Source organism: Tupaia chinensis, unplaced genomic scaffold (genome assembly GCF_000334495.1).
Source record: "Tupaia chinensis unplaced genomic scaffold, TupChi_1.0 Scaffold000346_1, whole genome shotgun sequence".
Taxonomy (NCBI): Eukaryota; Metazoa; Chordata; class Mammalia; order Scandentia; family Tupaiidae; genus Tupaia; species Tupaia belangeri.
The window spans coordinates 6542571-6566621 of record NW_006159840.1 but is presented as its reverse complement, the minus strand read 5'-3'; the positions used below and the strand labels follow the sequence as shown (position 1 = coordinate 6566621).

Genomic DNA, 24051 nt, shown 5'->3' with positions numbered 1-24051 from the left:
GGTTCAAGTCCCAGACCCAATGGCTTGGAAATCACAACAAATAAATAGACAAATAAGTAAATGTTTAAAAACGGGGAAAAAAGGAGCATATAATGGCTTCCTTGGTAACAGTCAGGGCAGAGCAAGGGTCGCCCATGGTACGGTGGGAACGCACCACTCATGAGAAGCTGGATCCCACGCAGCGACCGAGGTTCAAATTCCTGACTGGGTCAGCCTGAACACACTGGGCACATGTCCAAGGACATGAGGCAGGCATCATGATGTGATCAGGCCCTGTGGAGGGTGCTTGTCCCTCTCTGTCACCCTTGTGTGCGTGTGTGCACATGCTATGTCATGAGTGAAAAAGAAAAAGTACCTGACGACGGATGAAAGGAAAAGGGGAAAGAAGGTGAAGATTTTTCCCTGTCGCTGGCCCTCTTTCCCATGGTGGCATTTGCTGCTTGCTTCAGTTTGAACTGCCTTTTGGCCACACGTAAGAGTTTACAATGGAGGAAAGGTGCTTTCCACTTCACCCACAGCAGGCTAGGGGAGCGCAGTGCGAACGCTCCTCAGGGCCTGTGTGTGCTCCACTGGCAGCGCTCCGACCTACAGCTGACACACGCATCTACACTCCAGTGCCATCACTGACCCAGAAGCCCCTAGGGTGCGTTAGGTTTCGGGGTTACACCGCTGTCACCTCCGGCTGCTGTGGGAAGACAGGCTTGCACCTAGTGGTTGATGTGCCCCTCTCAGAAAAACCATTCAGCCCTGTGACAGCCCTCAGAGTCCATGCATGATGACGCAGACACTGGGGCCACCACAGTGCAGAGAGGGGAGCAGGTTTCGTGGAGAAAGAGAAGGGCCTAGGCCGAGTGGAGAAAGGCCTGTCCGAGAAGGAAGATCACTGTGGAGTGATGGAGAGTGGAAAGTGAAGAGACACCAGTAAAGGGAAGGTAGGAAAAGAAGTAAGTCGTCAGGAAGAGGTGGAGACCCTCCTTCTCCCTGCAGAGGTCTGGGAGTAGGAGAAAGGACATCTAAATATGAGAGATGAAGTTTCAGCAATGTCTAACATACAGCTGTCTGACTAGTGACTAGCCCAGAATCTCAGAGCCTTTAAACCAGCTGTTTACAGAGTGTGTGCCTCCAGCTACGCTGGAACTGTGCCCCTGTAGTCAGTAAAGCTGGGCCCATGGCTTACACCGGGGCCTTTCAACATCTTGTGTCATGCCAAATGTAATTCTCACTTATTTTTCTGTATCCCCCTTGGTTTCTACTTCTTGGGGACTATTAACAACCCTACTCGATAACAGTAAGGCAAGGTCCAGCAATGCCTTCTGCAGTCTAAATTTACTGATTTCTCAAACACTGACAGGCAAAAGTCCGGAGAGGGCCATTCTCACTGTTTAATGTTCTTATAACCAGAAAGTGCTTACTGACAATATGTAGTTGTTTTTCATTTTTAAGATGTTATTTGCAAGTTCTATATTAATGAAATAACTTTTTATTTAAGGTATAAAAGCTATGACCTTATTTCACTTTGGCCTCAGGAATTGGACATGTCCGTCGTTAAACATGCACAGCTTAATTCTGGTATTCCAGGATACCAAAATATAGTTGTAGAATGAAATGTCGTTCCATTTCTTTAATATACATTTTTGCTGTTACTTCAAAAGTATTTTCCTATATTCTTAATGTTTTAATATCTGGGTCCTGGGGTATAGAATTTCTAGTTTTTGATCTGGATAAGTCATACAAGCTGAAAAACAATTCCCTCAGTAAGTTCCTTTCTTCAGGAAGAGTCTCAGGGCCAACCCGTGGCCTAGTGGTTAAGGAATTTCACATGGCCAGGCATGCAGTTTGAATCCTAGCACCTGCAACTTGAGAAACACTCCAGGTGCATGTGCATGCATGCCCCAGATCCAGACTGGGTGAAGGCATGGAGGAGAAGGCGTTGCAGCGTGACTATATCCCATTGGGGATGCTTTCTCTCTCTCCTTTTCTCTGTCTCTCTCTCAGGCTGGCGCACGTACTCTCTAGCAATTAAAAAAGTGAAAGAAAAAAGGAAAATTATCCAATTTAGTGTCTGCATTTTAAGAGTTATTAACAAATGATGAAAATTTGAAAAATGTTTTGACAGATAAGCATTATATTACAGAGAATAGTTTTAACAATAAGGCTTAGATTATAGTAGGAGTGAATTGTATAAGAAGATAATTTTGTTTTTAAATTCTCTAGATGGGAGAAGATTATTTAGTTGTAAACTGGAAACTGGTAAAGACCTTACTTATTGCCAAATCCTTTCTAGTTCTGGGCTTACCATGTAAGAACTGCTGATTCATAGGAAACCACTTGACCAATCAAATGTTGACTCTCCATAAATTGACCCAGTAAACCTATGAAATGTAAACATGAACATTCATTTTCACACATTTTATTATGTTGTTGGGAAAGTTGTGACATTTTTCTGTTTTTCTATGCAGAAATGCCTTATGATTTTCCCAACAACCCATTAATTACCATTTAAGGGAAATTGCCACTCTGTAATAGTTCAGCCTGAACCTTTTCCTCTTCTTTTTTTTCTTTTTATTTTTTTAAATCTCTTTTCATTTTTCTGTAGCACTTCTGGGGCCCTGTAGCCAACTGGGGTCTGCCCATCGCGGCCATCAATGACATGAAGAAGTCTCCCGAGATTATCAGTGGGCGAATGACATTTGGTAAGGGTACCAATGGGGTAACTGGGAGGACTTTAGACATCATGCAGCCCCTGTGTACCTTTAGGTTTGTAGCAGCAGCTACCTTTATGGTTAGAAAGTCACAGGAAGGGCCAGTGCCAGGGTCAAATGGTTGGGAGCTGGATCCCACATGACCGACTGCACGGTATGAATCTGGGCCCTGGTGGCTTGAAGAACACATCAGGTGCATGTATGTGGATGCCCAAATCTTACCAGGATGGAGAATCAGAGGAGGAAGGGTTGCCATGTGACCACATCCCGTCAAGGGATGCGTTCTCCCTCCTTCCTGTCTCTGTGTGTCTCTGGCAAGAGCACATGCCCTCTTACACACGAAAAAGAAAAACTCACATGAAGAATAGGATGGCATCAAGGAGCGTCCCCTCCTCTGATGGGGAAGAAGCAGGGTTAATTCGAAGTAACTATCCAGGAAATATTAGCATCCCACTTCCCTTTCAGTTCTAGTACATCCAACAGGAGCATGTGCATCTTGACTGTTCTAAGAGGTTCTGCCATCAACTGTATTTGGGAAAGTTGTCAGGGTTATGTGAAACCCTGTGTCTGAATATAAAACTATGGCTAAGGGAATAACTGTTCCGATTACAAACAATTTAGAGGACAGAAAAATGGCGGAACAAATCCCAGCCTATTCTTACTGATATGCACCTCACATATTTCATAAATAGAAACATGCTGGGCATGCAGCCTCCCGGTCATGGAGGCGTGTACTTTTATCAGCTATCACAGGACTTAGCAGGACAGGTTTTGTGTGTGTATGTTTTGAAGGCAGTGGACTGTCACCCTGTGGCCCCCTCCACACTCAGTTTTCTAAACCACGAGTTACAGCTTCTCTCTGCGATTTCCGGCAGCCCTCTGTTGCTATTCTTTGACGTTCATGAGATTCGCCTACAAGGTGCAGCCTCGAAATTGGCTTCTGTTTGCCTGCCATGCGACCAACGAGGTGGCCCAGCTCATTCAGGGAGGACGGCTCATCAAGCACAAGTAAGTGGCTGCCGCGGCCCTGGGTTTGGAGGAACTGGGGCGACTGAAATGAAATTTCACCTGAGGCACTGGGGTCTGGGCTGGGTGTGTCTGTGCAGCTGGGCAGAGCGAAGGTGCACGTGAACTGCTTTATAAAATGCAGGGTGTGCAAGGGTGTCTTAAAGCCTTCCGAGCCTCTGAGGCTGCTGTGAAACTTCGCTTCTCACCAAGGTGGTCCTTGTGTCTGTTTCCAGGATGTCTAAAAAGGCCTCTGTGTAGCCACAGGAGACACAGCCAAGCCTCGGAGAGGACAGCATTGCCAGCTACTGCTATGGAGTCACAGATCCCCTCACACGTAGTTGTGCTAAGGAGCCGCGCTGAGCATGCGTACTAACCGCGCTATTTCTATAGCAATGGCAAGAGCCTCCGGCCTGCTCATTGCCCCAGCTGCCAGTACTGAGCAGCTTGGGCCCTCCCTGGAGGGCAGCTCAAACATGGAATCAGTGTAAAAACTTCCAGAAATGGCTCTTCTGCAGTAACCCATATCTCCCCATTGGAACTCACTAAATGAAAGCCCGAAAAGAGCCAAGTTCGGAACTACCGGCAGAGTCCCTCAGAGTCCCAACGTTTTCACAATCACAGGACCCCCACAGCTGGCCACCCACACACCTGAAATCTACTCCAGTGTTGGAAAAGCGATCTGTGTATTTCCATGCAGTATGTATATCAAAATGCTGTAACTGAATGCAATAAATGATTCAAATATTTGTTACCTGAGTGCGATTAAATGTCCTGCTGTGTTTGTTGGAAACTAGAACTGAAAAGACAGTGATAGGAGAAAAATGGAACTCCTTGAAAATAGCTGAGGGAAAGGAAAGCTGAAGAGCCAGTTTCTTCTGGAAAGTATGAACAGCCCAACTATCCTAAATGCATTCTTTTCTCTTTGGATAAATTTAGAAAATAACCCCAGGCTAGTGGGTAGTATGATGGTTAAGGCACTGGACGCCCACGTGGCCAATCCCAGTTTGAGTCCCAAATCGGCAGCTTCAAAATCACGCCAGGTGTGGGCGTGGTGGCGCCCGCCTTATGGCAAAATCACACCAGGTGTGTGTACACACATGCCCAAAATCACAAGAGGAAAATAGAGGAGAAGGGATTAGTGTGGCCATCTTCCCTGCTGGGTGATTTCTCTCTCCCTCTACTGTCTTTCTGTCTCCAACAAGTGCATGTGCCCTGAGGCAAGCACCTGAGAAAGAAAAGGAAAGAAAAGAACAAACGACCGAACCCCAGGCCACTATCGTGAGGTGTTCTGGGTTGGTTTTCCCATCTCTAAAAAGTGATTTCTAGAATGCTTTAAGAATTGCATTATTTTCTCAGATGAAAACTGTTGAGCTGTAATACCAGAAGGCGCATTGAGCCCTAGGTCCTCGTGCTGCCCTGGAGAGAGCAAGCAGGGCTCCAGGAAGAGGGAAAGCCTGCCAGAAGCTGCCCCAAGGGTCTGACCACAGACCCGAGAACACAGCCCTAGCTCATGGGCTATTCTGTAGTTGGAGTGGGGTCTTGAGAAAGTTTGACCTGAACATGCACATGGTCCCCTGTTCTGGCAGTGCCATGCAAGGGCATCAGGGAGCCTGTGGGGAGTGGGAGGGCAGCTGGCAGAGGAGGCCAAGACCCCCAGGAGTGCCTCTTCTCTCTCTTGGGCTCTCTAAAGAGCTGTTTTCTTTCCAAGGTGCTGTGCAGTGTACAAAGCACTCCACACATGTTCTCTCTCTGAGCTGCACACAGCCTTGTTGAGGAGGGAACATGGCCAAGAAGTCGTGAGACCTGATACTTGGCAGGCCCAGACACCACATCCACCCAAGACCACGCAGCACCTGAGACCTGGCGGGCAGTGCCAGGCCAGGCTCTCAGACCCCATTGCCACAGCTACCTACAGTGCAGTCGAGGTCAGCCCAAGGAAGTGCTGCTAAGGTCGTGACTGGCTAAGTTAGAACCATTCGTCCTACTTAGCAAACAAGGAATGCTGCCCCAGGAACATTCCTGCGACTCAGACACACATGTGCTCACTCAAACCTTCAGCCTCCTGTGCCCTTGGCCTGACCCTCTGGAGTTGGCTGGTCAGTTTTCGTGGTTCCTCCTTTCTATTACCTTGCAAAATGCCTGCTGGTCACCAGTACTAAGGAGCAGGTGGCTTCCCACACCTCCATCAGAAAGACACGCTCACCCCCAAAGGATGGCCGTGTGCGGGTCAGACCAGCTGAACACCTAGAGGGCTCCAGAGATGCAGGCAGATGTGGGGGACGAGATCACGGAAGGCCCCAACGAGCACTGGGGCTTTGGTTCTGTTCAGGCAGCTTTTGTCATACTCCCAAGGGGTCGTGTGAGGTAAGTCCGGCCAGCCAAAGCTTCATCCAAGGTGAGGAAGAACCGTGAGGAAACACGTGCATTAGAGCGTGTGCAAACACAGGAGGAGCCGTGCGCAGCACCCTGAGGGAGCCCAGAGCCAGGGTGTTGACTGGACCCAGGGAGAGCCAGCCAGAGGGGGACTGATCTGCACCTGCCCGCCAAGAGGGCTGTCGAGCCTTCAGCCATCGCCTCTCTCTCTCTGCAGAGGCCTGAGCACAGGCAGAGACAGGCCAGGATAGATTCACGGTGGAAAAAAGGGCATGAGGTTTCCCGCTGTCGGAGGGCGGTTCCTAACTCAGAGCACTGAGAGCAGCCATGAAAGCTGTGTTCCAGAGCACAGCTTTGCCCAGGTATTCAGTTGCCTTCAATGTCAGGTTGATTGTTTATTCATGACTGAGGGCATGCACCTGCATTGCCAGGCTCCTGAGCGTGTGTGCAGCCCTCAGGTCAACTGGGCTTCCAAACCCATCAACCACGCTGTCTCCAGCACTGCAGCGGTTTGTCATTGGCCGCCACCAGGCTGTGTGCTGTACCCAGTGGCAACTGTTAGCTAAAACGACACTCAGAACTCCTGGCAAGTGTCCCTCAGCAAGTACTTACCCAGCGAAGACTGGCAGGTGTCTCGATCCCATGCTCCCTGACTAGAGGTGGAAGGCCCCTTGGGCAGCGCTGACACCAGGCCCTGGCCAAGCCCACGCTGCTGTTTCTCCTGGGGACTTTCCAGAACTTTGTCTTCTAGAGACATGAAGTGCATTCTCAGAACTGCTGGTCCTGCTGCATCCTAGTGTTGAACGGTAGGGACTGGAATCAGGTCTGCCCTGCACAGTCCCAGTAGCCATCCCCTGGGGTTCGGAGTGTGTTCCAGGGAGCTCTGCTGGAGACAGCGTCACATTTAAGACCGGCTTGTGAAAACACAAGGGTTGGGGTGATGCCAGATGTGGTTACTTTAAAAGCCGAGTAATCGGTATTTAAAAATCGGTATTACTGTTTAATGACAATCTTAATGACAGTCTCTCTAAAAATAAGTCTCAAGGATTCAAAATAGTCTTCGCTTCAATTACTGAAACACGAAGACCAGATGAACTGTGGCTAACCCCAGATGAAGCTGTTACCCACTGTTGACACTGAGGTCCGTGCTGGTTTCTGCTCCAAAGGCAGTTCCTTCCACTGTTCTAGTGAACGCTGGGGCAGAGGTGACAGCTGCGAAGGACTTTCTGCACAGCCCAGACTTTGCACCCTGGCAGTGGGTCCTGGTGCTGTGAGATCAGGCCCCACAGGCTGTGTGCGGGCGGGAGCTGCCAGCGGGGAAGCAGTGGCGAAATCTGTGGCCTTCCTTTGATGATTCACCCTGACCACAGTTGGCTCATGTCAAGGTTGTCCGTTGTCAACTCTCTCCCCACACGTCTAGTGACTGGGAGGTTCTGCCACCTGAACCTCAGGCTGGGCCAGTGGTATTGTTACTTGGATGCCCTGGATGCTATCTGGGGTACCTCACAAGAGAGCAGACAGACGTGCAGAGAAAGCACACGCGTGGTAGAACACCCACGGACACTTGATGAGAGCGGATGGCCGAGGAGACGCCCGATGGCCTCCCAGTAATCATTTCTGCTTACAGGTCTAGACCAGAGTGAGTTCTAGCTCACTCCCAGCCTCGGCAGTGTCCGGGGAGCATGGACAGGACAGAGGGTGACCCCGGGTCCTTATGCTCACCCCAGGCAGCTGTGCAGGTCACATGGGACACCCATGGTTCTGCCGTTTTGATGTCGGTGGCTGTGACAGTAGCCACAGAAAGTAACGGGAGGACTAGCTACTCCTGGACCAGCTGCAGGTCAGTGTCCTGCAGGCGGGCATGTCTGTGACATCACTGGCTGACAGGTCCTGGCCCTGCTGTGCTCCTGGCCTTGGTAAATTGCGGCTTTTCTCCCCAGGTACTCCTCAGGGCCCAACTGTCCTAGGGATGCAATAGTATTTCAGCCACGACAGACAGTCCCCCTACACTGGTAACCCCACTAGTGATTTTCTACTTCGGGCTGTCCAGCGGGCATAGGTAGAGGACTTTACTCCGCCGACTGTACCTGTTCGCCGTGTACAGACTCAGGACAGCATGCAGGCCCCCTGCCTCCCGGTGTGAATGTGGGGAATTGGTCAGCAGCTGCTTCAGTCACAGCAGAGGATGGGAAGGTGTCCTGTTTCCAACATGATGGGCTCGTGGGTACCAGAGCGAATGCTCTCCCAACCGCAGCAGATGCTCCTTTGGGCTCCAGTGTTGTGCCTTGGCCTCTGGGAGCCTCCCAGGGCTGTCCTTGGGCTGTGATCCAGTGTATCTTCAGAGGCTTCGTGCTTCCTGGTGCAAGACGCCCCTGCCCCCTGCCCCTTCCTCCAGGGAGCTCCGCCCGTCTGCAGGAGCCAGGGCAGCACGGGCTGTGCTGCTGGGCCTGTGCTGGCCACTTTGCTGAGCAGTGCCAAAAGTGGAGTTTCCGTCACCAGTCCTCGTGGGCGCTCCCACTTCACTGTCAGCGTCTCCTTCATGTCTTCAGTTTGTAATTGCACAACTCTGTTCTCATCCTGGATGGCGGTATTTCGGATAACCCAAACATTTCATACTTGCTCGCTTCACCCAGACATATAAAGAAAAATTGTTTCCCAGTAATTACAGCATTATTACCACTGACACGGCTGTGTGAACATCCAACACGTTCCTTCAGTCTGGCCCTTAGGGTGCCTCTCCTGCGTGTCTGAGCGCCATGCAATAGTCCTCAGCTCACTTGCAGCAACCTTTGCTCTCTTCGTTGTGCACTTCGACTGCACAGAATTCAGTACAGTTGTTTCTTCCGGGGGCAGAGGGCCTGTGCACTTACCAAGGAGACGGAGAAAGGAGGAGAGGCGAGCACCCACCCTGGGTGCGGTGCACACCACCTCTTCTCAAAGTCCCTCCTTCATGATTTTAGGCGCTTGGAGTATTTCTCAACCCACCAGGATTTGAACTGAGGGATCAGCCATGTGGGATCTGGCTGCCTTTACCAGCAGGCCATGGTGCCTGCCTGTTTATTTTTATGTTCGCTGGGAAGGATTTGGCATTCTCACAGCGGTTCATTCTTAGAAGGTGATACTTCCGGCTACCACTCTCAGCTACGGGAGATGGTTTGACCACCTCTACCATCTGGCTCAGTGCCTCCACTCTGCGCGGTCTAGTCTGCTACGGTGAGTCCGGGCTGAGCGGGCCCGTGCTCCTTCTGCTACTTAGTTTCTGTCGCCAAACCATGCTCCGTGTAGGCGTGCGTGCACAAAGACCTGTCAGTCGGCAGCTGAGGTCCCATAGGAGCAATGGCTGGCCCACACAGCCTCAGAGTAACAGGCTGTGCCGGCTAAGTGTGCGCGTGCCTGTGAGGGTCACATGCGACAAAACCTCCTCACGACGCATCTCTTGGGACATAGCCCTGCTGCTGAGCGGTGAGTGCCTGTACTTTCACACCGAACCTCCACCTGTGGGCAGAGAGTTCGCCCACGTTCCCGACCTTGCGTGAGCAGTGTCCGTGCTCCTGGGGGCGAGTCGAAGGAGACCAGCTGTGTCTCAGGGTTCCCAAACATGAGCAAAGGCTCAGATGCACACACAAGCTCTTTAGGGGCTTCTCTGGAATCTCTGCACTCTAAATCAAAACGCAGACTTCTTTTCACACACACACACACACACACACACACACACAGGCTGTCAGAAAAGTAGTCATGGCTCGTTTTCTCATAGAATAACAGAAAACAGCCATGACTTTCCTGGCGGCCCGATCTTTTCCAGCACAACAACAATACTTCTCAAATAGTCCCCCCACCTCAGACTTTCAGTGACTAGTTATTTACTTTAAAGCTCAAACAAGGGGCTTGCGGGTGGCATGGTGGTTAAGGTGCTGGATTCCCACGTTTTTGACGTGGGAGTGGTTTGCGCTGGGCCCGGCAGCTGGAAACTCATGCCAGGCACTTATGCGCACGTGCCCACAATCCTGACAGGAGAGTGGAGAAGGGATTGCAGCGTGGCCATCCTCCCCAGAGGGTGATGTCTCTCCGTCTCTGTCTCTCTGGCAAGTGCACATGCCCTATAACAAAAATCTCTCCCCCACCCCCTGAAAAAACAGAAAAATCTAGGGGTTCTACACAACCAGATCTGCTCGGTTTGTAACAGCAACATCATCTCTGCAGAGCGGTTTCTGCCAAGAGCGGGGGAGGTGGAGACGGCCTGGTTTGACAGACACAGCGGGAGGCGCAGCAGGGCCTTTCCTCTGCAGTATCTTACTTCTGCCCGGAGGAGAGAGGGCACTGTTAGATCAGACTCCAGCTGCGTGGCTGGCATGTTGGTGTCTGTGCCCTGCCCGCTGTAGGTCTAACACTTATCTGAGAAGAAGGAGCCACACAAACACCATGGTTGACTGAGCAGCAGGACTGGCCTTTTAAGTTGCGCTTCGTTTAAATTTAACCCAAATTCCACTTTCTTCTAAAGGCTCTTCTAGTTAAGAATTTTGATGTCATAATTAAAAACATGAATTGCCAGAAGGCATGTGCAGCCACCGGAGAAAGAGAGGAAGCACCCCCGTGGGATAGGCCCTTCTGCGAGCCCCTCTGCATGCCTCTGTCCTGTGGCATTTTAGACATGCACCCACATGGGCAGAACAGGTTTCTCAGGCTGCTAGAGCCGGGATATGAGCCATGGCCATGGAGGCTCTAGCTCCCTTCACACGAGGCCACAGTGCCCTAACTTTTTACCTTAGATTTTGACAGTTACTATTAGAGCAGAGAGTGAGCCTTAAAAACAAGTAGGGCATTAGCCAGCTGGGGACAGGGGTGGGCCCTAACAGCTACTTCCTGACCAGTGGCGGGGAGAGCACCGGTGGTGAACTAACTCCCCAAACAAGGCGAGCTTGCAGTGCTGATAAAGTAGTCCGAGCGATTCTGGAGCACGACATTGAACAGGCTCCCTTGCCATCTGGAAAAGAGAGGCAGCAAGACCTGAAGGCAGTGCCTCCTGGTCCCCACCTTGCTGCAGCGGTCCCGCATCGGCATCAGCCCAGCCCCAGGCGAGCCAAACCTGTGCGCCGTCTCTCCTCCAGGAGAAGGTGGACTCCCTGGGGGCTCTGCAGGGAACATCTGAAGTAGCCACGGCCCACAATAGTGGAAATAGCCATTGCGCATTATGTTAGGGCCATGCTGGACTTCCAGTCTCGGCCTTTCTTCTAGCACCGCACGCCGGCAGCTGCAAGCGGGGCAAGGTGGGGACTGCCAGCCAGACCCAGCACAGGCGGCCTCAGCCGGCAGCCAGCTCACCAGTAAGCAGGCCCTCTGTGAGCACCCCTCTTCCAGTGTCCATGCAGTTCTGGCGAGAGCAGTGCGAGGCCGATCTGCCATGAGAAGCAGCAGCGGGGCGGCTCTGGTCAGGGCCGCAGCATGCTGCCGTGTGGGCCCCGGAGGCTCCGTGTCCAGACCCCTTCCCGTGCTGCCCGGTGAGTCTGTGAGGTCGGGTGCAGCCAGAGAACTCCTGTGTGCTCAGCAGGCAGAAGAGTCTGTTGTTTGCAATGAACAGCTTACCCACCCTCAGGGCAGGGACGTGGTTTCGCGCTCTTCACACCCACAGTTCCCGGGAGGGGCCAGGAGAGACAGGAGCCGCGAAAGGTCCAGTGTGGTAACTTCTCAGGGCAGCCGGTGGGCTCAGGACCCTCCTTCGCAGGCCCAGAGACCAGTCAGTGCTCCAGGCCCTGCAAGTACCCGAAAGGAGCTGGAGATGAGGACCTCCGTCAGTCCGGGGTGCTACGACAACCGCCCGGACTGAGCGGCTTGAACACCGGTGTTTGGTTCTGAGATCCGGAGGCTGGTGTAGGCCTCGCATTAGTCTGCAGATCACTGTTCACAGAAAAGAGGGAGAGAACTCTGGGAAGTCCCTCTGAGGAGGGTGCTGATCTCCCAGGGGGCCTCGCCCTAATGACCTAATCACCTCCCTGAGGCCCTACCCATTATTTGCGGGTAGGTTTCAGTACATGAATTTAGGGGGCCCGACAGGGAGTCGGTAACGCAGAGGTGCATGCGGGGTGCTGGCCGTGAGTCTGCAGTAGCAGGTCCAAGCTCGCGGGCATGGAAAGGCTCTCCTTGCCACATCCCACCTTCCCAGAAGAACCTAGGGGACTGGACGAGTCACTTGATCAGAGGGGGTGGGAGGGTAGAAAGAGAAAGGATAGGAGAAAGGAAAGGAGGGAGGGGGAGGTGGCTGGATTCGAAGAATTCACAGGAGGTGTCACCAGCAAGGACCAGCCACCTGTGCCCTCCTGCAGTGTGTGCTCAGCACAACACAGGCAGTTCCTGGCCACCCGGGCCAACGCTGGCTGTTCCCCGTCCGCCCTGGCCTACGCTGGCTGCCTGGCAACAGTGTTTCTCAGTCTGGGCGCTGTCTCCTGGGGATGGGTCAGATCCCGCAGGTCGGGGGCTCAGGCCACAAGACCCCACCCCTGCCACACACACCCACACAGGTGCCAACCGCACCCCTCAGCTGTAGCCTGTGCCTCTGATCCCTTGACATAAATCAGGCATTCCAATGGTCTGCTCAGGTGTGATTATTTAATTTTTTTTTGGGGGGGGGAGAGGTATTTGCTATAGGGCATGTGTGCTCACCAGAAATACAAAAGAGACAGAGAGACAGAAAGCGAGAAATCACCCCCCAGGGCGGATGGCCACGCCGCAATCCCTTCTCCTCCATGCTCCTCTCGGGATCTTGGGCACGCATGCACACGCACCCAGCGTGAGTTTAGGCCACCAGGTCCGGGACTTGAACTGCAGTCGACTACATGGGAGTCCAGCAACATAGCCATTACACCAACTGCTGGTCCCTGATTATTTAATATTAAAAATAGTCACAGGCTGGCCCCCCAGCCTGGTGGGTAAGGGAGCTATCTTCCACACAGCTGACTGCACGGTTCCAATCCCACGGCAGCTTGAAGAAGACATTGGGTGTGTGTGTCCAAACCCTGGCAGGATGGAGAAATGGAGAGGAAGGGACTGCGCGTGGCCATGCCCACTGGGGTGCTCTCTCTCCTCTCTGCGTCTCTCAGGCCAGCACATATGCCCTCTGGCAAATAAAAAACTGGCAACTTACATCACGAGGGCTGATAACTTCATTGTATAAAAACCTCCTTAAACTTAAGAACACACCGGACGGTGGCACATGGGTGACAGACTGGACTCACGTGAGACGGCCCCCATTCCTCTCCCAGGACCTCTGTCCACATGCCGGGCATGCGCATGCCACGGCCCAGGCCTGCTGCGAGGGTGGATTATAGCAGGAAGGCTCTGTTGTCAGTGTCTCTTTCTCTCATAGAAGAAAATACACTTTTAAGTAAATAAACAACATTGAAGGAAAAACAAACCATGAAATGAAACAATGAAGAAAACACGTAATCAGACAATTCAACTAAAAAAATAGGAAAGTGGCACTTAAATGCATAAAAAACATGTTCGCGCTCATGTCTAATAAAACAAGCCTCATTGCAGTGCTGAGATGCCCCTTTCCCGTCACAGTGAGGAAAACCGATGGGCCCACCGAGGCACTGCCCTGGCCAGGCCGCGGGAAACACCCAGACGTCGCCGGTGGGAGAGCAGACGTGCGTGCAGGAGGGGCTCAGCAATGTCTCGGACACAAACCCCCGCTTCTGACCCGGCAGTCCTACTTCTAGGGGTGTGGCCACAAGATGGGGCGTGGTGGTTGGGAGCAACAGTTGGTGTAATGGCTATGTCACTGGACTCCCATGTAGTTGACCATGGTTCGAGTCCCGGACCCAGTGGCCTAAGCTCACACTGGGCACGTATGCGTGTGTGCCCAAGATCCTGAGAGGAGAATGGAGGAGAAGGGATTGCGGTGTGGCCATTCCCCCTGGGGGTGATTTCTCGCTTTCTGTCTCTCTGTCTCTCTCTGTCTTTCTGGTGAGTGCACGTGCCCTATAGCAAAAAAATAAATAAATAAATAGATGGGGCGTGGTGGCAGGCAGCTCCTACGGGCCCTGGGGACCTGGGAGTCACACCACTGTGCCAGCCCCCCTTGAGCGGGAGCGTTCTCGTGAACAGGATCTGGTGACGTGGCGGGTGTCGTTTTGAGCTCAGGTGACAGCGTGACGGGCAGGCATCTTGCTCCAGTCCCCTTGCCCTGTCTTACTTGCACTCCATGACCGATGCCAGCTGCCATGCCCTGAGCTTGGGAACCGATGAGGGGCTGGACGCAGCTCTGGCCTCCAGCCAGCGAGGACTGAGGCTCCCAATGGCCCCGGGAGCTGTATCCTGCAGACAGCCATGAGAGGGAGCCCTCAGGTGGAACTGCAGCCCTCGCTGACGTGGGACAGCAGCTGTGGGCCACCCTGAGCCAGAGTCCCTGCCAGGCTGTGCCGATCCCTGACCTGCAGAGCGAGGGATTGCTCGTAGTTTAGGCTATTGGGTTCGGAGGTCAGCCAGAGGTGACTTACAGCCTCCAACAGCTTAGACCTTTGTGGGCGTCAGGTTGTTGATGGCTACTGAAAAAGGATCAGGAGCAGCCCAAGTAGCCACTGAGCAAACCACGAGCACTGTGCAGCTCCGTGCGGCTGTGGGAAGGAGAGTGGCCTCTAAGGACTGACACGGGCCCACTTCCAGAATATACTCTTAGGGAAGAAAGGCAGCCCAGCTGTGGAGACAGCAGTGACGCGCTGACCCGCAGTGCTGCCAGCTGTGTGGACGACGAGGTCTCAGGGTCCGAGGTGACACGCGCGCCCTGGGTACCTGCACAGCCGCGATCCTGGCAGGCTGGGAGGCCTGGGGAGACTGCATCCAGAGACCTGCTCAGACATCTTCTATCCTCACCTTCTTCTCCTTCTCTTTCCATCTCTCATGAAAAGAGAGAAACTTAAAAAAGAAAAACACAAAGACTGTCTGCACCATACCACCCTTTGTATAAGAAAGGAGGGGGATACAGAAAAGTGTACGCACATCCACGCTTCGTGCTAAGGAAATGCAAGAAGTATAAGCCAGAAATTCAGGCGCCCTGTTACCCGCTACTTACGGGGTGGGTGGGGCTAAGGGAGAAGCAGCAGGGAAAGGAGGAAGAAGACACCGAAAAATGTCACCGGGCTGCCCTTCTTTCTCCAGCCACATTCTCCCGTTCACAAGGAAGAGACGGAAGATCAGAGAGGTCAAATAGCTCATCTGAGGTCTACCACCTGGCAGGGAGGTTCAAAACTTAATCCAGCTTTCAGATCGGAAGCCATTCACCTAACCACGAGCAGTGCTACGCTTACGGTCTCCAGGAACGGTTGGTTCTGTTTCGTTCCATCAGTAGAATTTTGTCGTTTGCTATTGGACACCAGCACTTGCCTGAGAGGGAGGGAAGGTGAGAAATTACTCCCTGGGGGAAGGTCACCCACACTCCCTTCTCCTTCAGTCTCCTCTCTGGACTTTGAGTACCCACAAGCACCTGGTGCAATTTTCAAACTACTTGGTCCAGGACTAGAACCAGGCAGCCAGGAATGTGAGATACAGTCGCTTTAACCTCCACGCCGGCCTCAGCAGTGGAATGTTCTCCGAGACAGTTCTGACTTTCCGATGGCCAAAGGCCCGTTCTCACTTTGACTGGCAGAAGCCATGTGAGTGAAAAGGTTTGTCTGGCTGTAGCTGGTTCTGGTCTCAAGCTCCCTGATGGAAGTGCTGGCATATCCGGTCCAGGGGAGGTTCCTGCCAGAACTCAGGGAGAGAGCCAGGGTAAGAACCTGTCCTTCCAGCAAGCCTAGGCCCCAGGCCCTTACAGACCCCGCCCTTTCTTCCATTCACACGAGCCCTGGCGTGTTGTGCAGAGCTGTGGGGTCAACACAAAAGGAGCCACGGAGTCAGAGGCTCCTGAATGTGAGCTTAGAAAAAAAAAGAAAACACCGGGGGCTGGCCCATGGCATGGTGGTGAAGGGGCTGGGTCCCACACCGCCAACTGCGTGGCTCAAGTTCCAGACCCAGCAGCTTGAGCAACATGCCAGGCACGTTTGCATGTGTGCCCAACGTCCCCAAGGGAGGAGAAGGGCTTGCAGTGTGACCATGGCCCAATCAGGGGTGCTTTTCCACTTCCACCCATTCTTGCTCTCTCTCTGGCATGCACCCGCACACTCCGACAATTTTTATAAAACTGACTTGTCGCCAGTTTTAGCCGCCGATTCAGTATGTTGAGTAAGCCAGATCAAGCGCATCTCCTGTGTCGCTGACACGGCTGCAGGGGGCTCGCTTTCCCGTTTGTGAGCTGAGGGTCCCAGGGGTCACTGGTTGTGGCAGGGACTCTACATGTCCTGAAGACATTCTTGAGCATGCTTTGGTGACACCAGCGTCCTCACCACCTACATCCGCATCCAGATACGTTCACGGAGGCAGGCCGCGGGTAGGACAGGGAACAGGACCATCGAGCAGTGATTTCTTTCTGTTCCTTCTGGCGTCAGGGCCATTTGTTAATTGTACTCAACTAGGCCTGGTTCCAAACAAAACTGGAAGCTCCCTGCTTTTTCCAGATCAGCTTTGCCCTGCCTTACTCAGTTCGCTGGTTGTGGCAGGGACTCTACCGTGTCCACATGAGCAGCAAGCAGCATCACAGGGAAGCCTGGGGCCTGTCCTCCAGAACCCCAGTGGCCCTGCAGGTGCTCGGTCTGAGCGCTGAGACTGTTGTGGCAACATTACGCCATCTTATGGCACCACGAGCTTCCCGCTCCAGGGTGATGAGTGACTCGTGACCCTGCACCTCCTGTGCATCCCCAGGAGTGTGAGACACGTCTCAGGCACTGCATTCTCAGTTTAGAACTTCCCTTTACCTCTAACATGCACATGAACTCCTAAATTTCAGGCCAGTCAGGTAAGGTGAACTCTGTGGTTTGAGCCCTGAACCCGGCGGTTTGAAAAACGTGCCAGGTGTCTGTATGTGTGCCCCAAGTCCTGAAAGAAGAATGAAAGAAAGGGGATTGTGGCATGGCCATCCCCCAGGGGTAATTAATCATTTTCCCTTTCTCTGTGTCGCTCTGGGGAGTGCACATGCTCTATAGCAAACTAAAATAAATAAATAAATAAATAAATAAAATCTGATTTCTCAGATTTAGGGTCTGAACTGAGTAAGGCAGGGCAAAGCTGATCTGGAAAAAGCAGGGAGCTTCCAGTTTTGTTTGGAACCAGGCCTAGTTGAGTACAATTAACAAATGGCCCTGACGCCAGAAGGAACAGAAAGAAATCACTGCTCGATGGTCCTGTTCCCTGTCCTACCCGCGGCCTGCCTCCGTGAACGTATCTGGATGCGGATGTAGGTGGTGAGGACGCTGGTGTCACCAAAGCATGCTCAAGAATGTCTTCAGGACATGTAGAGTCCCTGCCACAACCAGTGACCCCTGGGACCCTCAGCTCACAAACGGGAAAGCGAAAGCACCCTGCAGCCGTGTTAGACACAGGAGATGCGCTTGATCTGGCTTACTCAACATACTGAATCGGCGGCTAAAACTGGCGACAAGTCAGTTTTACAAAAATTGTCGGAGTGTGCGGGTGCATGCCAGAGAGAGACAGAGTGAGGGGACTGCTCAAGGGAGGGCGGATCCCACATGGTGACCACAGCTCCAATCCCCTGCCCCGTCAGTCTGAAGCATGCCAGGCCTACACGAGAGCCCCCGCTCTGGGCTGGAGGAGGGGACACGGCACGACCAGACCCTCCGGAGGGAGCTCTTCCCTCTCGCTCGCTGTCTTCCTCATTTTCACAAGCAGGTGCACGTGTCCTGTTGTGGATAAGGGGAACAAAAGTTAAGATGTCAGGATCTGGTCACAAAGGGCTCACTCCAGATGTCATTTGCTCAGCTCCTAACCAGCAATAAGACTGCAAGAAAGTCACTTGCAGAATTCCTTGGACCTTGATGTGTTTAAAAGAAAACAGAAAGGGCAACCAGCAGATGGTGTAATGGCTATGTTGCTGGGCTCCCACTCCAGCCCACTGCAGCTTGAGTTCTGGACTTGGTGGCTTAAAACTCACACCTGACGTGTGTGTGTGCATGCCCATGATCCCACAAGGAGAATGGAGGAGAAGGGTTTGCGACGTGGCCATCCTCCCTGGGGGTGATTTCTCACTTTCTGTCTCTCTGTCTCTGTCTCTCTCTGTCTCTCTGGTGATGCATGTGCCCTATAGCAAAAATCTCAAGAAGAAAAAAGAAAGGAGGAAAGACAAGGTAATTTCCAGTGAACTTTCAGAATTGTAGCTTCCCCACGCATTCGTACAGAAGGCACGTGGTGCACACCCGGTGTTCTGAGACGGTGCTGGACTCTGGGATCTGTGAGGAGAGAAACAAAACTAAGACCCGGGTGAGAAAGGTGAATTTGAGGAGTTTCTCCTCTGGGAAGGTGCTCTGCAGGAACCCACGGACTGCTGCATTATCAACAGCGCTCGGAGGAGCGCGGTCCCAGGGAGCCCACGTGGATCGTTCTCACGTTGTGCGCAGTGAAGCCGCTGCATGGAGTTTGGGCAATGCCTCCTCCACGCCACTCGGCCGTCTGCAGGGAGCTGCGGAGCACCCTGGACAGCAGCCAGGAATCGGTTTGGACCCAGCTGCAGAGGCTCCGGGAGACACCGAGGGTCTACACACGGTGACACACGCAGCCCTCGGACTAACTGCCACAAAGCATCCCTTAATATGAAGAAAAACGTGAAATGCACGTCTAGCCCTAGAGCAGACCGTTCTCCATGAAGCTCGCAGTGTCTGTGCATCAGTTCTATTCATGGCTGGTGACTGGGACGCAGCCAAGTCCCTGTCGGAAGCTTTTAGAAATGCACTTCCTGTTCTGGTGATGCAGAAAGACTTGCTACTTGTGATATGGGCTCAATATGACAGAGACAGAAAGACAGAGGGAAAAACACACCCAGTGGGGCATGTCACATGGTGATCCCTTCTCCATCTCACTGGGAGTGGAGACACACGTGCACACGTGCCAGCTGTGTTTCTTCAACCTGCAGGACTCAAACTGAGGTGGGCCACAGGACCAGCCTCCAGTGTATTTTTTGACAACTGAATGTCAATCTCTCTGGAGTGAAGACAACATGCCACCTAGCCAGCAAACGCAACAGGGTTCCGACAGCGCTGTCGCCCAGCGGGGCCTCCACGGGCTGCACGTCTGGGCTGGTAACATGCATCGCATAGCGGAGTTCCTGTGCGAGCTTTACTCATGGTCTAAATCAAGTGCTTAACACAAACCTGCAGTTCTCTTTCCACCAGGGATGGAATTTCCCAAAGATGCAACAGAACAAAAAGCACGTGGGATAATGTATTTCTAGGCAGATACAGAGGTGGAGGGAAGAGGAAGTGAAGACCAGGCCTGAGGCCCTGAGCAGCAGGGCACCCCTAGGATGCAATGCCTGGCTTATCCAAACTGCGGTGTGAGCCCCCTCGGCTGAGCTAGCACTTAGCAGCAGGTGAGGCTCTAAGACTGGGTGGTTCGCTTCCTCACACACCAGCCCCGTGGTGCAGGCACTGTGTTGGTCTCCACTTACTGATAAGAAAGAGCAGACAGAGGAAACGCCAAGTGACTCGGTCACGTGAATGGCAGTGCATTCAGACCCGAGGCGCCCTGACCTCGATTATGCCCTCACTAAGGGGCCTCGAGGCAACCTGCTGTTCTCCAAATAGGCTTCGAGGACTCAGAGTGCGTCTAATCTTCGTCCCCAGCACCTTGAGGATTCACAAGAGCCCCTGGGGGCCAGGAACCCTTCTGGCCGAGGCTGCTGCAGCTGGTCCTGGTCATAGGTAGAGTTCCCGTGGCCTCCCCATGTGAGCCGGCCCTGCAGAGCATGCTGGCCCAGTGGCCAGCGCCCTGACACCACACACTCCCTGAGGCCGCTCGGCCACCTCTCCCTGCTCTCCGAGAAGCCGCTCGCGTGTTGGCTCCTGCCAGCACCCAGCGAGCCCCTTTCAGGAATTGCCCTGGGCACCCAAGGCCACTCTTCCCAGAGCAGCTTGCACCCAATGGCTGCCCCTTTAGCCTCTGTGGGCCCACCCAGCTCCCCTGGGATGGACTTGAGGCCTGTGTGGTGACTGGTTGTATTTCTTTTAACTTGTCCGAGGTCACACACACTCACCAGAAAGAGAAGTGGACGGGTGGAAGCACTGCCCTGTGGGCACAATCACAGCTCACTCCTCCTCCTCCATTTCTCCATCTGGTCAGAATTTGGGGCACGCGCCTGGAGAGTTTTTCAAGTTGCCAGGGCAGGACTAGAACCGTGTGGTTGACCGGGGGAGCCGGCCCCCTTGGCCTCCGGGTCACAGGGCAGGCCCCGACTGTGTATTTCCAGGTGTCTGTCAGCCAGTCGTTCGCTTTGTCCCGGCACAGGTGTGTCCCGTTAGTGCACATGGCTACCGGGAGAGCTCTGGCTCCTGGCTGGCGCTGGCGTGCGTGCGTGTGTGCTATCGTGAATAAAGGAGGACATCTCCTTATTTCATCAATTAACTTGTAACTGTCGGGACGGAGATGAACCCAGTGCCAAGCATATGACGGTGTAGCTCACCGTGCTCCTACAGGTGTGAGTTGCTGCTCTGACCACTCTTGTCCTGTAGCTTGTGCCCTGGCCATCACCACGGTTGCCATGGGAGTACCTTTTCTTCATCCGTGTCCTATCACGTCGGTTTCCAGCAACCCATTACCACAAGCGTGTTTGGGAAATGACTGAAATCCTGAATTCACTTTTGCTTTTGAGCAAGCAACACCCAAAACGTGCTTGTAGTTGGTTTGATCATCCAGCTCCGTGAAAGCCGCGTTTCTTTCACAGGACTAGTGAGTTTCAGGGGAGCCTGGAAGGGCCAGCAGGAGCGTGCTGGCAGCTGTGTTGCTGCGGCCGGAGGCAAAGCAGAGTCCACGGGGCACTGGCTCTGCTCTCTGTGGAGACAGCGTTTGGAGAGGGCACTTCCTCTCACTACAGGTCCGTGGTGTGAAAACTTCTCTTCTGGGAAAATATAATGCCCAGCAGAAAACCGTAACAAAATGGTTGGTCCCCGCCAGCCTCTGGCCACATTCTGGTCACTAATACAAGCGTTCCTGTTTAATGCCACCTGAGTGTGAGAGCTCCTCAGAAAGGGAATGGAGACGCACATCATGAGACTGGCTTGGCGTGGTGGCACGCTACCAAGACACCGTCCCTCAGGGGCCTGGCTGTCTGGGAAGCCCGGGTCCCCTTTCTGGCCTAGCGGGCACAGTGGCACATGTCCATCACCCTGGTTAGATGGCAGCTGGGGCAGGAGCATCAGGACACTGCAAGTCCCTGTCAAAGATCAATTTCTCAGGTCAGCACTGTAGTGTAGCGTTAAAGTAGCTGGACCCCACATAGCCAACTACAGTTTGAATCTCAGTCCGAGGCTTGAAACATATGCCGGATGAGCAAACGTATATGCCGCGGATCCTGACTGGAGAGAGAAAGGAAGGGCAGGGACTGCAGTGTGGCCAGGCTGCAGTCTTGCCAGTGTGGGGCTGCTTCTCCCTCGCTTACTGTCTCTCATGAGAGCACCTGCCCTCTGGCAAGATGAAAAACAATCTCTCCCTATATCCCATAATGAAAGAAAAACACTTAAAATGCTATGCATGGATTTCCAATATTTTTGCACCAAAATGAGCTCCTACTTTAATTCTGTTTTCCAAGAGCTTTCTAAACTACTCCAGCCCATAACATTTCTCCACCAGACGCATTGCAGCTTTCGTGCGATGCACCCAGCACTGCGCTTGGGGCTGTTTTAATGGTGAGATCACCATCGAAGTGCAAAAACGTGAAAGATGTGGCACCACACAGGTGGTGAGAGACGTGGCACCGCACAGGTGGTGAGAGACGTGGAGAGATGTGGAACTGCACAGGTGGTGAGAAGGGCTCTTTCCCAGTGGGACTGAAGCATGAAGGCAGAAGACCCTGATCGTCTCAGCCGGGGCTGTGCCAGCAGGAGACTGGATGTCCTGCACAGTGCAGCGCACCCTGATTTGGGGGAACGTGTCTAAGCTGAGGCACCTGCAGCACAGCCTGAAGGACACAGGTGGTTGAAGCCTTATTTCATCTAAGCCTAACAGACCGGCAAGGTAGGAATTGGCCTCTCAATCTTCACTTATGGAAAGAGGAAACATGGAAGTTTAGGCTGACATGTCCCAAGTCTCACAGCTGCAGAGCAGCAGAGCCAGGTTTTGAACCAGGCAGTCTGATCCAGAGCCTGAAAATGCTTCGCCATCTTTTCAGTTTCGAAAGGGTCATGTTGCAAGTTAATTTTGTGTGGTGTATTTCTGGGGACTAAGCTAGGGTACAAGAAATAAAAAGCCCAGGGACCAGTAGTTAGCATAATGGCTATGTCACTGAACTCCCACGTAGTCGACTGTGGTTTGAGTCTCAGACCCAGTAGGTTAAACTCACGCCGGGCACGTGTGCATGCGTGCTCAAGATCCCGAGAGGAGAATGGAGGAGAAGGGATTGTGGTGTGGCCATCCCCCCATTTCTCACTTTTTCTCTCTCTGGCTCTGTCTTTATGGCAAACGCACGTGCTCCATAGCAAAAACTTTCAATGTTGGCTCTCCCTCTCTTTTAAATGCAGCGGCAGCGGGCATACACATTCGCCAGAGACAGGAGGCACACCCTGGTGGGTGCATCATATAGCAGTACTTTTTCCTTATCTCTCCAGATAGGACCATCAGGGTCCGGGCGCGCACACACACCCTGTCTTTCAAGCCACCGGGGCGTGGACTGGAACTGCTGTTAACCATGTGTGATCCAGCTTTCTACACACAGCACTTAACCTCTGTCAATATTATTTTCTTTTTTTTTTTTTTTGAGAGGTTTTCGCTATAGGGCGTGTGCGCTCGCCAGACAGAGAGACATAGAGACAGAAAGCGAGAAATCACCCCCCAGAGGGGATGGCCACACCGCAATCCCTTCTCCTCCATTCTCCTCTTGGGATCTTGGGCACGCACGCACACGCGCCTGGAGTGAGTTTTAAGGCACCGGGTCCGGGACACGAACCGCGGTCGACTACGTGGGAGTCCAGAGACATAGCCATTACGCTAACTTCTGGTTCCCTGTCAATATTATTTTCTAAGTAAACTTTATTTCCAGGAACACGTTGAACCATATGAAATGACCCTTTCCTAGGCTCACTAATCTTTCAGTTGACGTGGGTAATTTCATATGGGCGAACCTCACACATCTACGGAACATTCTTTCCTTGACTGAAGGGGGCCGTCTGTCTCCTCTTTCCGTGTTCTCTATGTACTTTTACTACATAGCATAGAGGTATGTTATATACAAATTTTATCCTGTATTCTCTGACCTTCTGAAATTAAAGGCGGGGCCAGCCCATGGCCTGATGATTAATGTGGCTCGATCCCACATGACTCCAGTTAGAGTTCCGGATCCAGGGGCTTGAAAGTATGCCCTGCATGTGTGCCCAAAATCCCAAAAAAGGAGGAAGAAACGGAGAAGGGAATGTGGGTGGCCATTCCCCAAGGGGCTGCTTTCTCACTTCCTCTCTCTGGTGAGCACACATACTGAGAAGGTTTTTTTTTTAAAAAAAAAAAGCAGTTACAGACAAAAGAATAAAGGGGCTAGGTGAGAAGAGCTGCCCAGGCGCTTCAAAAGTCCAGCTTGCCCAGTGGCGTGTGCCAACAGATGTTGGGATGACGGCAAAGGCAGGAGCTGGGAGACCGGGCGGGTCCTGGGGTGTGCCAGCTGCGACTGGCTAAGTCCTAAGAGAAGGGCTCCGGGAGGGCCTCTGTGGAGGCAAGTCTGGGGCATCGCGACTTAGACGGGACTGATGGGAGGTAAAGGAGGATTTGCCCACACGGACATCATAGAGCCAACGACTCCGAGTCTGGGTGGCATCTAGAGCTACATCAGACACACGTCGTTAAGGCCAAGTTGTGCCTAAACTTGACCTCCTACAGCGCTGACCTGTAGAAC

General features: G+C 52.8%; 1 protein-coding gene across 1 annotated transcript; it reads left to right on the top strand.

Moving 5' to 3' along the window:
- Nucleotides 1-2567: 2567 nt before the first annotated feature.
- MPC1 (mitochondrial pyruvate carrier 1) lies at nt 2568-4466 on the top strand. Its single transcript, XM_006152263.3, has 3 exons — nt 2568-2693; nt 3578-3710; nt 3944-4466. Exons 1-3 carry the CDS (start codon nt 2651-2653, stop codon nt 3966-3968), a joined length of 201 nt encoding a protein of 66 aa, XP_006152325.1. The 5' UTR covers nt 2568-2650; the 3' UTR covers nt 3969-4466.
- Nucleotides 4467-24051: the final 19585 nt, after the last annotated feature.

Bases quoted from the DNA above. Each gene is read 5' to 3' on its own strand.
- MPC1 (XM_006152263.3), top strand. From the start codon at position 2,651: ATGAAGAAGTCTCCCGAGATTATCAGTGGGCGAATGACATTTG. The intron at 2,694-3,577 runs GTAAGGGTACCA...GATTTCCGGCAG, and splicing joins CAGTGGGCGAATGACATTTG to CCCTCTGTTGCTATTCTTTG. The intron at 3,711-3,943 runs GTAAGTGGCTGC...GTCTGTTTCCAG, and splicing joins GGACGGCTCATCAAGCACAA to GATGTCTAAAAAGGCCTCTG.